The sequence below is a fragment of the Pipistrellus hanaki genome (assembly GCF_964339955.1).
Source record: "Pipistrellus hanaki genome assembly, chromosome: 2".
Lineage (NCBI taxonomy): Eukaryota > Metazoa > Chordata > Mammalia > Chiroptera > Vespertilionidae > Pipistrellus > Pipistrellus hanaki.
Window position 1 is genome coordinate 184,867,277 of NC_140504.1, and position 12,133 is coordinate 184,879,409.

The 12,133-nt window shown below is 52.2% G+C and overlaps 1 protein-coding gene across 4 annotated transcripts in view; it reads right to left on the bottom strand.

Annotated features, from left to right (window-relative positions):
* Positions 1 to 1,019: 1,019 nt before the first annotated feature.
* Positions 1,020 to 12,133, bottom strand: part of ZDHHC18 (zDHHC palmitoyltransferase 18) — a 30,128-nt gene continuing 19,014 nt past the window's right edge. Inside the window, exons 3-10 of one of the 4 annotated variants that reach the window (XM_084875027.1) lie at positions 10,324 to 10,473; positions 8,292 to 8,429; positions 8,125 to 8,173; positions 7,517 to 7,619; positions 5,898 to 6,010; positions 4,786 to 4,885; positions 2,318 to 2,395; positions 1,020 to 1,771 (exon numbers count right to left, since the gene is read on the bottom strand). In XM_084875027.1, coding sequence (XP_084731153.1) covers positions 2,354 to 2,395; positions 4,786 to 4,885; positions 5,898 to 6,010; positions 7,517 to 7,619; positions 8,125 to 8,173; positions 8,292 to 8,429; positions 10,324 to 10,473 — 695 coding nt within the window. In that variant the 3' untranslated portion in view covers positions 1,020 to 1,771; positions 2,318 to 2,353. The other 3 variants (XM_084875026.1, XM_084875028.1, XM_084875029.1) reach the window with 3 other exon arrangements.

Below are 12,133 nucleotides of genomic sequence, written 5' to 3' on the forward strand. Positions count from 1 at the left end.
AATGGAATGAATTCAGAGTGTGGGGCTGCATTCCAGCTCAGGTATAAAGCTCTGGGCAGGTTCCTTCCTCTGGGCCTGTTTCCCCATAGGTTCAAGGCCTCACAGGTCTTCTCTAAGCCCCCTGCTGGCTATGAAAGACATTCTCTAATTTTAGAGTTTCTCCTCTTGAGATTTCCCTTCTCCTGAAGCAGCAGTAGTCATTCTTTGGGTATGCAGAAGGGTTAGAGGTAAGGGCAGAGATGAGGGTAAAATACTGAATTTGCTGCTTTTATATGCTGGGAGACCCTGAGCAACTCCTGTGCCTTCCTTGAGCCTCAGTTCCCTCGTCTGTAAAGGCTGACAGCACTTTCCTCATAGGTTTAGGTTAGAAAATGGGCCTGGCACTTGGCAAGTCCTTGCTAAATGGCCACTGTAGTTATTATTATTACGATTATTTAGCTCCTAGCATACTGTGTGTGTATTTGATGTAGGAAAGGGAAGAGGGAAGGCTCCATGAGAGTGTTACCCCGGGCTAAGCTCAGTTCAGGGGTGTGACAGTCCCAGACGGAGTCAAACCCTCTGTCCCAGACAAGGCTGGGACCTTTCAGAGTTCAGAGGTCAGCTAAGGCTAAAAGGTCTCTGGAGCTGAGACCAGGAGTTCTGGAGGGGCACAGTGAAGAGGTGCTGGTCATCCTCTCTGTGTCACTTCTGGCTTTGTTATGTCTTTTTTTTTTTTTTTTTAAATTTATTTTTAGGGAGAGAGAGCAAGAAACACTAATTTGTTGTTCACCCATCCATCCATTCATTGGTTGACTTTTGTATGTGCCCCGACTGGGGATGGAATCCTCAACCTTGGCATTCTCGGGACAACATTCCCACCAACTGAGCCACCCAGCAGGGATGCCGTGCCTTTTAAAAATCTCCAAACAGCACTGACCAGCTGGAACAGAGCTGGCAGCTATAAGCAGTGGTTCTCCTGCACACTCATCACAGGCCCCACCCCGAAACCCCCAAAGAGGGTGGCACCAGGCAGCCAAAGATACGGCAAGAAGAGGGAAATCTTTATTTTGGTTAAAAAAGGTACAGGACAGCAGAGAAGCAGTCCCCAGCCATGGGCTAAGCAGATTTCAGAGGCCAAGCCCGGTTTTCTTTAATTCCTCTGGAGAACAAGGGGCTGCCAGAACTACCGTAGCTCAGTCCCTCGGTGCCTGGAGCAAAGGGTACAAGCATCTTTCTTGCAACCTTTCTACTCAAGTGCTGGGGTGGAGGGGGCCGTGGGAACAGCGTCAAACCAGTTGTGCTTAAAACTGTTACCAAACTTGTTCAGCAGCGTCATCAACCATAACACCCCAGCCCAGACAGCTCCTAAAGAAACCTGCTCAGCTCGACTATGGCTATGCCTGATTCCGGGGGGGGCAGGCTGTAAGGCAAGATTCCTAAAGAGTCTTGACACCTTACAAATCTGGGGAAGGGGACGTAAGGTAAAAGAGGGGAGGGTAAGTTTCAGCATAGTATTACATCATTGTGCTGACAGCTGCGTTATGGCTTTTCTATACTCTGGCCAGCATGGAGTGGGGATGGGGGCAAAGAGGTCAGTCCCCTGGCCCCTATGGGGGGACCCTAGAGAGCACACATGTGGGGCAGGCTTGGGGGTAGACCCTGTAGGCACAGATGGTGGCAGATGGGCCACAGGTTAGGCAGGTGGAGGTGCCAGGTGCTTGGCTCCCCCCAGGCCACTCCTGGAGAGGAAGAGAGCAGCGGTCCTCAGGAGGTCCTTAAGCCCCCGCACACACTGGAGATCCCGGAAAGACAGCAAAGAAGGAGAAGAGAGAGGGTTAGTGGATTGGGAGGAAAGGGGAGGCCTACAGGGGTCCCACAGAAAGGCCTCTTCCCCACAGGAGGACCAAGGCTTGGGCAGCAGGCAACGAAGCAGGAGAGAAAACGGGCAGGTGAGAGCAAGCTCAGCAGGGACAGAAAGCCAGGACACCGTGTTAGTGATCAAAGGCCCCTGTACACCAGGACACCACCAGAATAGGCCCAGGCATCTGAGAGCAGGTGGCCATCCTTTCCCCACCCTCACCCTTCACCTCCTGCGTCAGTCGGAGAGCTGTTATGTGCGAAGCTACTTCCTCTTTCAGAGGGGGGCTGGGCTCTTGGCCCTGACCCCATCCTTCTGCTCAGGGGGGAGCCCTGGGGACCTTACCACCAACAGCATACACACCACACCACACACCAGACAGATGAATGGGCTCCATGGGGTTGTGAGGCATGCGATGAGGATGAGATGGTGTGTGAGGGGAGCGGGCAGTGCCGGCTGACAGGGGAGAGATGGTCTTACCAGCTAACCCTCTGCAAAGAGGACTGTTAGCTCCCCTCAGGCTGTGCAGGAGATGGCAAAATCCTGACAGGTGTCCTCCTGGGGGAGATACCAGAGAGGTGGGCCAGTGTTATGAGGTGTCTGGCTGGGCTCTGCTGCCCAGACAGAGGGCCAGGAAGGCTCCAGCTCTCAAACTGGAATCTACTGTCTCATAAACATTTCTTAGCGGAGCCGTCACTGGAGGTCAGAGTAGAAAGAGAGCAAGGAACAAGAACTTGGGGGTCTCCAAGCCCCTGTGGCAGGGGAAGGTGGAGGGGACAGGCGGCCTCTTCTTACACCCCTCTACCCCGAGCCTCAGTCCTCTCTGTTCTGCCTCCAGCAGACAGACTCCAGCCAGGAGAGAACTTCAGCCAGGGCAGTGGGCTGCCTGCCTTCTCTCTGTATCCCCAGGAAAGACAAAGTTTGACTGAAAGAATAGATGGCTGCCATTTGGGGCCTCAGCAAAGAAGAGCAAATAAAAACCAAACCAAAGCAAATCAACTCTTAAAAACAAAAGTTTATTACAAGCAGAAACAAAGAATACTAGCTTAAATAAAAGCCAGGTGGGAGTCAACCTCCTCTAGCCAGCTTCCTGCTCCCCTCCCAGTGCCACTGCAGCGTGGCATGGGCACTAAGGCTGGGTGAAGGGAAGCTATTTTCCCAGAGGAGATCTGTGGCTGCCACTTCTCAGCTGCCTGTGACGCACTAGCCTCTGGAGCAAGGAAGGGCAAGATAAGGGACTTCCTAAGTCATTTTCCAAGGACTTCAGCCCTTTTGAAGGACCAAGCGGGGGAGAGAGGAACAATTTGCTATGTATTTTGACAGAAAACTATAGTTCCCAGCAGAGGAGGGACATCCTCTGAGTTTTCGGCCTAGATTTAGGCCAATTTCACTCGCGGTGGCCCACCTTGTTCCTTCATTCATTCCTTCCTTTCCTCTGGATGGAGGCCTCCAGTTGGCAGAGATTCCCTGTTCTTTAGCCCTTGGCACTGGGTCCCATACTCAGGGCTTGGAGGAGGGGGTGTGGCTTGTAGGGTGGCAGCGGCTCCTCCTAGCCATTACCCCATGCACCACACCCAGCCTCAGCCTGTCTAGGCAGATCCCAGCCGGAAGCCTGACCTGGGGGCCGGGTGGCAGGGGTGGGGTTGGGGGTGGCTGAGTCCCAGCCACTGGTTGAAGTCCCTCGAGGAGGGGAAGGAAGGAGGATGTGGGCTGAGCTACACAGGAGCCCAGGGGTCTCTTGTAACCACTGCGCAAATTCCTTGTCCCCATGGCTCAGGCCAGTACTGCTGCTGCTGGCTGACACTGGAGGGGGATGGTGAGGAGGAGGGTAGCCCAGGGGATGTGGGGAAGTGGGAGCCAGCCACATTTGTACAAGGGCAAGCATACACACACACACACACACACACACACACACACACACACACCACATATACTCACAGTCAAAAGGTCTTTTGTAATATACTTATTAAAATCAATTTTTTTCTTCTGATAATCCTTAACCTGGCACTACACAGACAGAAAAATGGCTGACTTTTTAAGAATTCTTCTTCCATTTAAAAAATGTAGAAAAGAGGTCTATAAAATTGTGCAAAATACCCAGCATTAATAAACCCGTTTCAAGTATTGCCAGCATGAGTATTACCTACCCATCCCAGACCTGACTTGGGAAAGAGGTGGGGGCCCAGCCTGGGATCCCATAGAGAACCCTCTATGGGCGGAGAAATGGCGAGGCCCCACTTCCTAGTGTGCTTCCCAGGAATCATGCTGGAGCTGAGGTCTTGGGTGCCTGGCCAGCTGGTTTGGCTTCTCTGACACAGGCTACCCTGCCTTCCCTCGCCCCATCTACCTCCAACTCTGCCTTCTCTACCTAGGACCCAGCTCTATCCTATTGGCCGACTCCATATAAAAAAAAATAAAATCGAAGAAAACAATGATCATCACAAAAAGAATGAAGGAGCTGGCAAACCAAAGTAGCCCATGGGAACATCCTGTCCCATAGCCCACTGTCCAAGGCCACTGCTCCTGGGTCTTGTTTCACCCCTGAACCCCAGCTCAGCAGGGCTCAGCAGCTCCCCCAACCGGGAGGCATTCCACTCAGTCCGCACCCTCACTCACACAGGGCTCGCCCTGGCACAGAGACTTGGTGTGGTCCTCTGGGCACCTGGCCCTGACCTCTCTATCCTGTCACTCCTGCCACTGGACAGCTGGGGGGATCTCAGGCCGAGGATACCTGGGTCTGAGGAGCGGAGGGTACAGCCATGGAACGGTGTGGGGACAGCACGCAGGGCGGGAAATAAATACGAAAAGACTTGAGTCTTTGGTGGCTCTACTTCCCTCGGGTGGGATGGGAAGGGTCCCGGCAAGTGTGGAGTGCGGCAGGTGAGTGCGGAGGGCAAACAGGCCAGCAGGTGGCAAATGCTGAGCCAGGTTCAGGGGTGGCCTCCTACCATGCTGGCATCGGCCTTGGCTCCACAGGCTGGCTCGTCGCTTCTGATGGGCGAGGGCAGCAGGGTGTCAGGCTGCACAAATCCCCTCCGGTCAATCAGGCTTCAAAAACACAAGGTGGACATGTGAGGGCTCTGCCTGACACCAGGGCTCCAGACTGGGGGCTGGATGGCAGAGACTTGGTGTGGTCCTCTGGGCCCCTGGCCCTGGCCTCTCTACCCTGTCCCTCTGGGGGGAATCTCACACCTCAGGCAGTGGGAACCTGGGTTTGGGGAGCAGAGGTGTGGGGTTAGCACACAGGGTGGGAAATAAATGGCCCCACTAAGGGAAGTCCAGGCAAAGGGAGCTAGCTGTCTTCCCGCTGGGAACTCAAGACTCCCTCCTTCCAGAAGGGCCCTCTCTCCACACTCTGGACACCTGGCTTTTGGCCACAGAATTTATTCACTGTTAATCCAAACTAGCTCACCTTTCTGTGTGGCTGTCAAGAAGCCAGGCTGCAGGCCAGAGGAACGGGATGAAAGGGCATTTGGAGATAGTGCGACTCCTACTGTCCCTTTTCTGGCCGAATTGGTGGGAGGAGAAGGGGACAGTGTGGGAAGTTTTGTTCCCTGTGTCCATTGCCAATTAGCTCCCATCTGGCGCCCTCTGCTGTCAGAATGGATGGGGCGCTTCTTAAAAGGGCTGAACCACCAGGGCTTTCTCCTTCTAGGAGGGAGGAGGACTCCCCCCCTCCCCCCCCCCCCCCCGGCCCCCAGTTCACCCCCCCCCCGGCCCCAGTCTGACCAGCAGCACCAGCAACGCCAGAAGGGCAGCGCTGCTCAAGTGTGGCCAAACATTAATTGGGGAGTAAGATTACGTGTGAGACCTAATACTCTTCTTTTTCATATTTTGTACTTAATTTTTATCTACAATGAGCACATGATTTAAAATTACAACTCTCAAAATAAATAAATAAATAAATAAAATTACAACTCTCCATAGAACTCCTTTATGTGACAAATGCCCTGAGAGCGTTCAGCAGGGGATGGGGACGGAGGAGTGTAACGTGGGGAGAGGTCTGCTGATTCCAGAACCTCTTTGAGAGATGTGGACTCACAAGGTCACCCCGTCTCACCTGGGAGGTAGGGGGCTGCAGAGCACAGCACAGCAGTTGGTGACAACACTTTTATGGCTGTAGGGGTTGACAGAGGCCTCGCCACCTCTCTTGCTGGACCATGAGCCTTTGATCTGCAAGTAGAAGGACTGGGTCAGACACCTATCTTCCTTTGCTTGCTTTTCTAAGAGGGGGGGGGGGGGTAGGGGCACAGGGAAACTGGCAAATTCTAAAACCAGTTCCAACTAGACTACTGGAGAGGACATGCTTTTAATTGGGGCCATTCAGAGAGAACGTGGGGCACTTCGGGATGGTGGGGGGCACCTAGCGGAGAGGAGGAGACCCCAAACAGGAAGGAAGACAAGGGAGAGCCATAGAGAAGCCTCCAAAGGAACTTTTGGGGTGCATCCTCCCTTCTCTGGCCAGCCTCCTAAAGTGGAGGGCAGGACAAGGGCGCAGGGCCCAGGCTGCGTTCCCTGCCCCTGACTCTCTTGCATAACCCCGGATAGATCACTACTTCTCTGAATCCTCATTTGAAAAATAGGGAACTCTCTGATACCAACTTTCTGATAGTACTGTTGGAGCACAGACGAAATCTCGCCCATCTCTAGCTCCATGAAGCCTACTATCAAAGGCACTGAGGAGTTTAGCAGTGAAGGACACCTGCTTAACTTTAACCTAGAGATTTCCAAATTTATTTGGCTATATCAGTCCTCTTTACTTAACCCCTTAGTAATAACCTACAGAACCAGCACCCAGGAAACCACCTTAGGAGATTCTGCTCTGTACCAATAGCCAGGCACATGATACCCTATCATGCGTGTTAAGTTTTGTTTCACTAAATGAGAAGCTGAGGTCACAGAAGGTATTTTCTGTTGGTCGATGGGCCCTTTAGTATCAGATAGTGACCCTGGAGTGGACGCTCTTGTTTGCTTATTTGTTATTTGGGAGAACGGGAATGGGGAGGTCAGGTCCCTGGCCCAGGGCTGGGCACATAGAGTGCTCAGACAATGCTTGTTGGTGAGGGTCTGTAAGGGAGCAGGTAGGGAGGACTGATGGAACCTCAGGGTCTTGTCCTGGCTGTCCCCCCTCAATAAGGAAGCCCCAGGGAGCCTCAAGGACACCAAAGAACAGTCACATCTCTGCCGTCTACAATTGCAGCGGGGGACAGTGAGCATGGACATGGCATCGGGGTGAAATCCTGACTCTATCCCTTCCCAGCTGCATAATCTTGGGGCAAGTCACTCAGCCATCAAATGGAGAAAAAGCATCCCTCAGAGTTGGCAGAAGGACCGAGAGATGATGTGAACTGAAAGAACTCTGGACACCACAATGTGCTGGCCGAATGTGATGAATGTTATGGTGCGAGTGCTCCTTTTCTGGGGTTAGGGAGACAGCATCTTGGGGGCCCCGGGAGCCTGCACTGAGCACAAAACCATGTGGGGGCCACAGAAGCCTGCCCTGGGTCTCTCAGGGCCAAGCCAGGAGCACTGAAGGAGCCATCTGGTGGCTAACATCTCCACCCACATTTCCCCAGCAGGCTGAGCGTCAGGGCCGCACTCCTGCCACTCCAGCTCCTTCAGCCCTGCCTCTTGCCAAGGGTCCTGCCTGGAACCAGGGGTTGCTCCAGCCTTACTCACATCTTCGTTAGTTGTCAGGTTGGAGGCGACGAGGTAAGTGTGAAACCCTGAGAGGCCCAGGATGGACCAGATGGAGAAGAAGCAGATCACCAACTCCAGCACAGTGAGCAGGCAGTCAAGGACCCACAACCAGGATCGGGGCTGGGAGCCTCCCCTGCGCCTGAAATCTTGCCACGCCCAGCCTTTCTCCCCTCTCCTTCCCCAGAAAGGAAATAAGTGCGTAACTTTCCTATGGCAGTCACCCCTCTCAGCGGGATCACCTCCTGGGCCTCAAGAAGGGTGGAAGAGCTCCCCTCAAGAGCAGGACCAGCCCAGGTGGATGGACAGTAGTTGGAACTAAGGGTTCCATGCTACTGTGGACGTGGTCCAGGGAGCTTGGTGCCTTAAGGGAAGACAGGGACCGTGGCTCCTGAGAGTTCCCGGACTCCCCATCCCACAAGAGCCCATTTAAGATCGGCTCAAGCCTGGGTGTATATTGGATTCTAGAGGACAAACACCCGCTCAACATGGCTGCCCTCTGTTTATAGGATGAGGTGTGGGAACCCACCCCAGTGACGGGGCCTCAGTTCCTACCAGGCTGCCCACTAGCAGACAAAGGCAAAGGATATCTTGCTGGTGTCTCCTTCAGAGTGGAGAGGAAATTGCTTCCCTGAGAGCCTGGAAGAAACAGGAGAGGATACGGCTCAGAGGGGCGGTGACCACGGCTCCTCAGCCTGGCTGAGCTGCCTGGCCCGCCCTCTGCCTGTCCCTGCTCCCACTGCCTCTGCCAACTCACGGAGCGTCAGGTGGGTGACCACGCAGGCGAAGATGAAGGCCGTCAGGAACGAGAGGGAGAGAATGAACGCATAGAAGAAGCGGTAGTTCCGTCTCCCCACACAGTTGCCCACCCAGGGGCAGTGATGGTCAAACCGTTCTGGAAAAGGGCCGGGGGAGAGGGGTTAGTGCAGGCCTGGCTGGCAACCAACCAGCACAGGTGTTCAGAGGCCTCACACCTTGGCTGGCTTTCCCACCCCCTCACTCTCCGCACCAGAAGCTCTGGTCCTCAGAAACTCCCTGCTTCTGGTCCTGTGAGAGCTCACACATTCTTCCCCATCTTTCCCGGTGAAGGGAAATTCCTCTTTCATGTCTTGGCTGCAAAGTCACTTCCTTAAGAAAGTGTTTTCTGCCGGAACCGGTTTGGCTCAGTGGATAGAGCATCAGCCTGCGGACTGAAAGATCCCAGGTTCAATTCCGGTCAAGGGCATGTACCTTGATTGCAGGCACATCCCCAGTGTGCAAGAGGCAGCTGATCAATGATTCTCATCGATGTTTCTAACTCTCTGTCCCTCTCTCTTCCTTTCTGTAAAAAAATCAATAAAATATATATTAAAAAAAAAAAAAGTGTCCTCTGACCCCAGGCAAGTAAGGGTTCCTGTTATTTGCCCTGTTTCCCTGGCACTTATCTTTTGGAGCACTTTGTCCATGGTGTTCACATATTTATTTATTTATTTTAATTTTTTAATTAGATTATCTTTGTACATATACCATTGCCCCCCCCCCCCCCATACATGCCCTCCCTCCCCAGAGTTTCACATATTTATTTACAATTAGTGGACCGGCCAGTGTCCCCTGCTCAATTGTAAGCTCCACAAGGGAGGCCTGTGTTGGCCTCACAATGAGCTGAACACCAGGGCCCAGGTGTGCCTGGTACAAGGAAGATCCACAAAAAGTACTTGTTGCCCAGCCTACAAACCCTGCCACACACCACAAACTAATGACCCTTGTCCCTCGAGCTAGAACTAGAGGCCCACGGAGGGGCTAGATTGCTATGTAACTAGTGGAGAACTGGCACCTGGGGCCTGGTCAGAGGGCTGATCTTATACCAGCACCATGTCCCCGGGGGCAGGGTCACACCCAGACTGGCGAGGAAAGTCCCCTGTGGGAATATGGGTCACAAGCCCGTTGTAGGCCTCGCACCAAGCCCAGAACCCTGTGCAGAGGGTGGGTGGGGCTGATTCTCACAGATGAATGACGCCCACTGAGTCACCCACTTCACTGCCTGTCGTCATGGGGTGTTCCCCACTGTTCTCTTGCTCAGGGAATGCTGAGCCAGCTTGATGAGCTCACTGCCCTGGGGACTGTGCACAGTCACAGAGGCACAGCTCACCAAGCCCTCTTGCATAGCATTTACCTTATGATACCTCCCAGGGGCACACCCTTGGTCCCCATCAGAGCTGCCAGCCTCTGGAAAGCAGGGAGAGGGGACAACACAGTCTCTGGTTTCCCAGCAACCACTGCAGTTGTGGGTCAGCAGCTCAGCTTCCAATCCCAGCTACCTCTTCTCCACCTCACCAGCTTAAACCCCTCTGTTCCAGACTCTTGTCCCTCCCAAATCCTGAGAGTCAGATCAAAGTATTTCAGTATAACTGGTCCCAGGCACTGGGTGGTAAATCATTTCCTTTCTGGCCCAAATGCATCTAGAATGTTATTGGTCCAAGACTCTGGTCTCTGGGACCTTGGACCTCAGGACCAGGCTGAGGCCTAAAAGAAGAGTTCAGGACCTCTCTATGTCTGCCTCACTTCAGAGCTGGGGGAAGGAATCCACTGATCCCGGGCTGAAGCCAAGACACCAGTGCTCACACTCAGAGCCACTGGTCGTTCTCAGGTTACTCCTTGGTCAGAGCAAATCTGAGTGAACCAGACCTCCTGCCCAGCCCTGGATTCTCCAACATGCCACCCCGCTCCAGCCCCACACGAGTGACTCCCTTTTCTCCGGTCTTCATCTCTCTCAGGGATCTCCACATCCCTCCCTGTGGCCCCGCACTTACCCACACAGTTGTCGCAGACACTGCAGTGTGAGGTCCGGGGTGGTCGAAACATCTTGCAGGTGAAACAATACTTCAACTTCACCATCTGCCCGTTGATCATCACCTCCTGGGTCCGAGGGGGTGGCCGGTAGGTGGAACTGCCTGTGTTGTCTGAGGGTGGGAGAGAAAGACGGGGGATGTCCAAGCCTGGATCCAGGAGCCCCAGCTGGGGAGAAGCCACTGCTTCCTGGCTGGGACAAGCGAAGCCTTGGGGAAACTTTCCAGGGAACAAATGTTAGAGTAAAATGCCAGCCTGAGGTGGGACAAATAATGAGAATGCTACCACTTACCAGGACTGGGAAGTGTTAAAACTTTACATGCCTGCTCACACACAGAGACCCTTACACAACTCTGAAAAGGCTAGCAGAGAAGGCCCCCGAAAGGCGTGGTGAGATTTATCTGCATCTATTCAAGCCTAGATCCAATTTCCAAATTCAGGAGGCTCAGGATGTGGAGGGACAAAGGAAGTAATGCTATGAGAAATAGTCAGATCCAAAATGTGGGCACCTACAAGACCACTGGCCTGATCACCAACAAAAGTCAGTCACTTACAAAAAGAGAAAGGGAATGGTTCTAAGTTAAAAAAGATTTAGGAGCCCTAACCGTTTTGGCTCAGAGCATTGGCCTGTGGACTGAAGGGTCCCAGGTTCGATTCCAGTCAAGGGCATGTACCATGGTTGCGGGCACATCCTTGGTTGGGGGTGTGCAGGAGGTAGCTGATTGATGTTTCTCTCTCATTGATGTTTCTAACTCTCTAACCCTCTCCCTTCCTCTCTGTAAAAAAAAAACAAAACAAACCAATAATATATATATATTTTTAAAGATTTAGGAGACTTAAGCAATGCATGACCCTAGCTTGGATCCTGTTTTGAAAAACAAAATAAAACACAGCAACAAAAGACAGCTGGAGGGTGCCGAAACTGGTTTGGCTCAGTGGTAGAGCGTCGGTCTGTGGACTGAAAGGTCCCGGGTTCGATTCCGGTCAAGGGCATGTACCTTGGTTGCGGGCACATCCCCGGTAGGGGGTGTGCAAGAGGCAGCTGGTTGATCTCTCTCATCGATGTTTCTAGCTCTCTATCTCTCTCCTTTCCTCTCTGTAAAAAATCAATAAAATATATTTAAAATAAAAAAATTAAAAAAAAGACAGCTGGAGGGTAATTGGCAGAAAATGACTATAGATTAGAAACTTGGGGATTATTAATTTTCCTAAATGTGGTCATGGAATTGCGTTTATGTTGGAGGCTGCCTTTAAATTTTGAAGATATAGCTTGGCCAGTGTAGCTCAGGGTTTGAGTGCCAACCTATGAACCAGGAGATCACGGTTTGATTCCCAGTCAGGGCACATGCTCAGATTGCAGGCTTGATTCCTTCCTAGTGGAGGGTGTGCTGGAGGCAGCAAAAAAAAAAAAAAAAAAAAAAAAAAAATAGAGTTCTAATACAGCAATGAGAATGAATGATCCACAACTGCACACAGCAATACAATGATTCTCTCTCATCATTGATGTTTCTCTCTCCCTCTCCCTTCTTCTCTAAAAGCAATAAAAATATATTTTTTAAAAATAGAATGGCTTCATGACTGTAAAGTAGACAAATATTTTTTAAACAAGACCCAAAAGGGCTTGCCTGGGTGGGTAACTCAGTTGGTTAGAGTATCGTCCCAATATGCTAAGGTTGAAGGGTCAATCCCCAGTCAGGGCACATACAAGAATCAACCAATGAATGCATAAATCAGTGGAACAACAAATCGATGTTTCTCTCTCCCTCTCTAAAA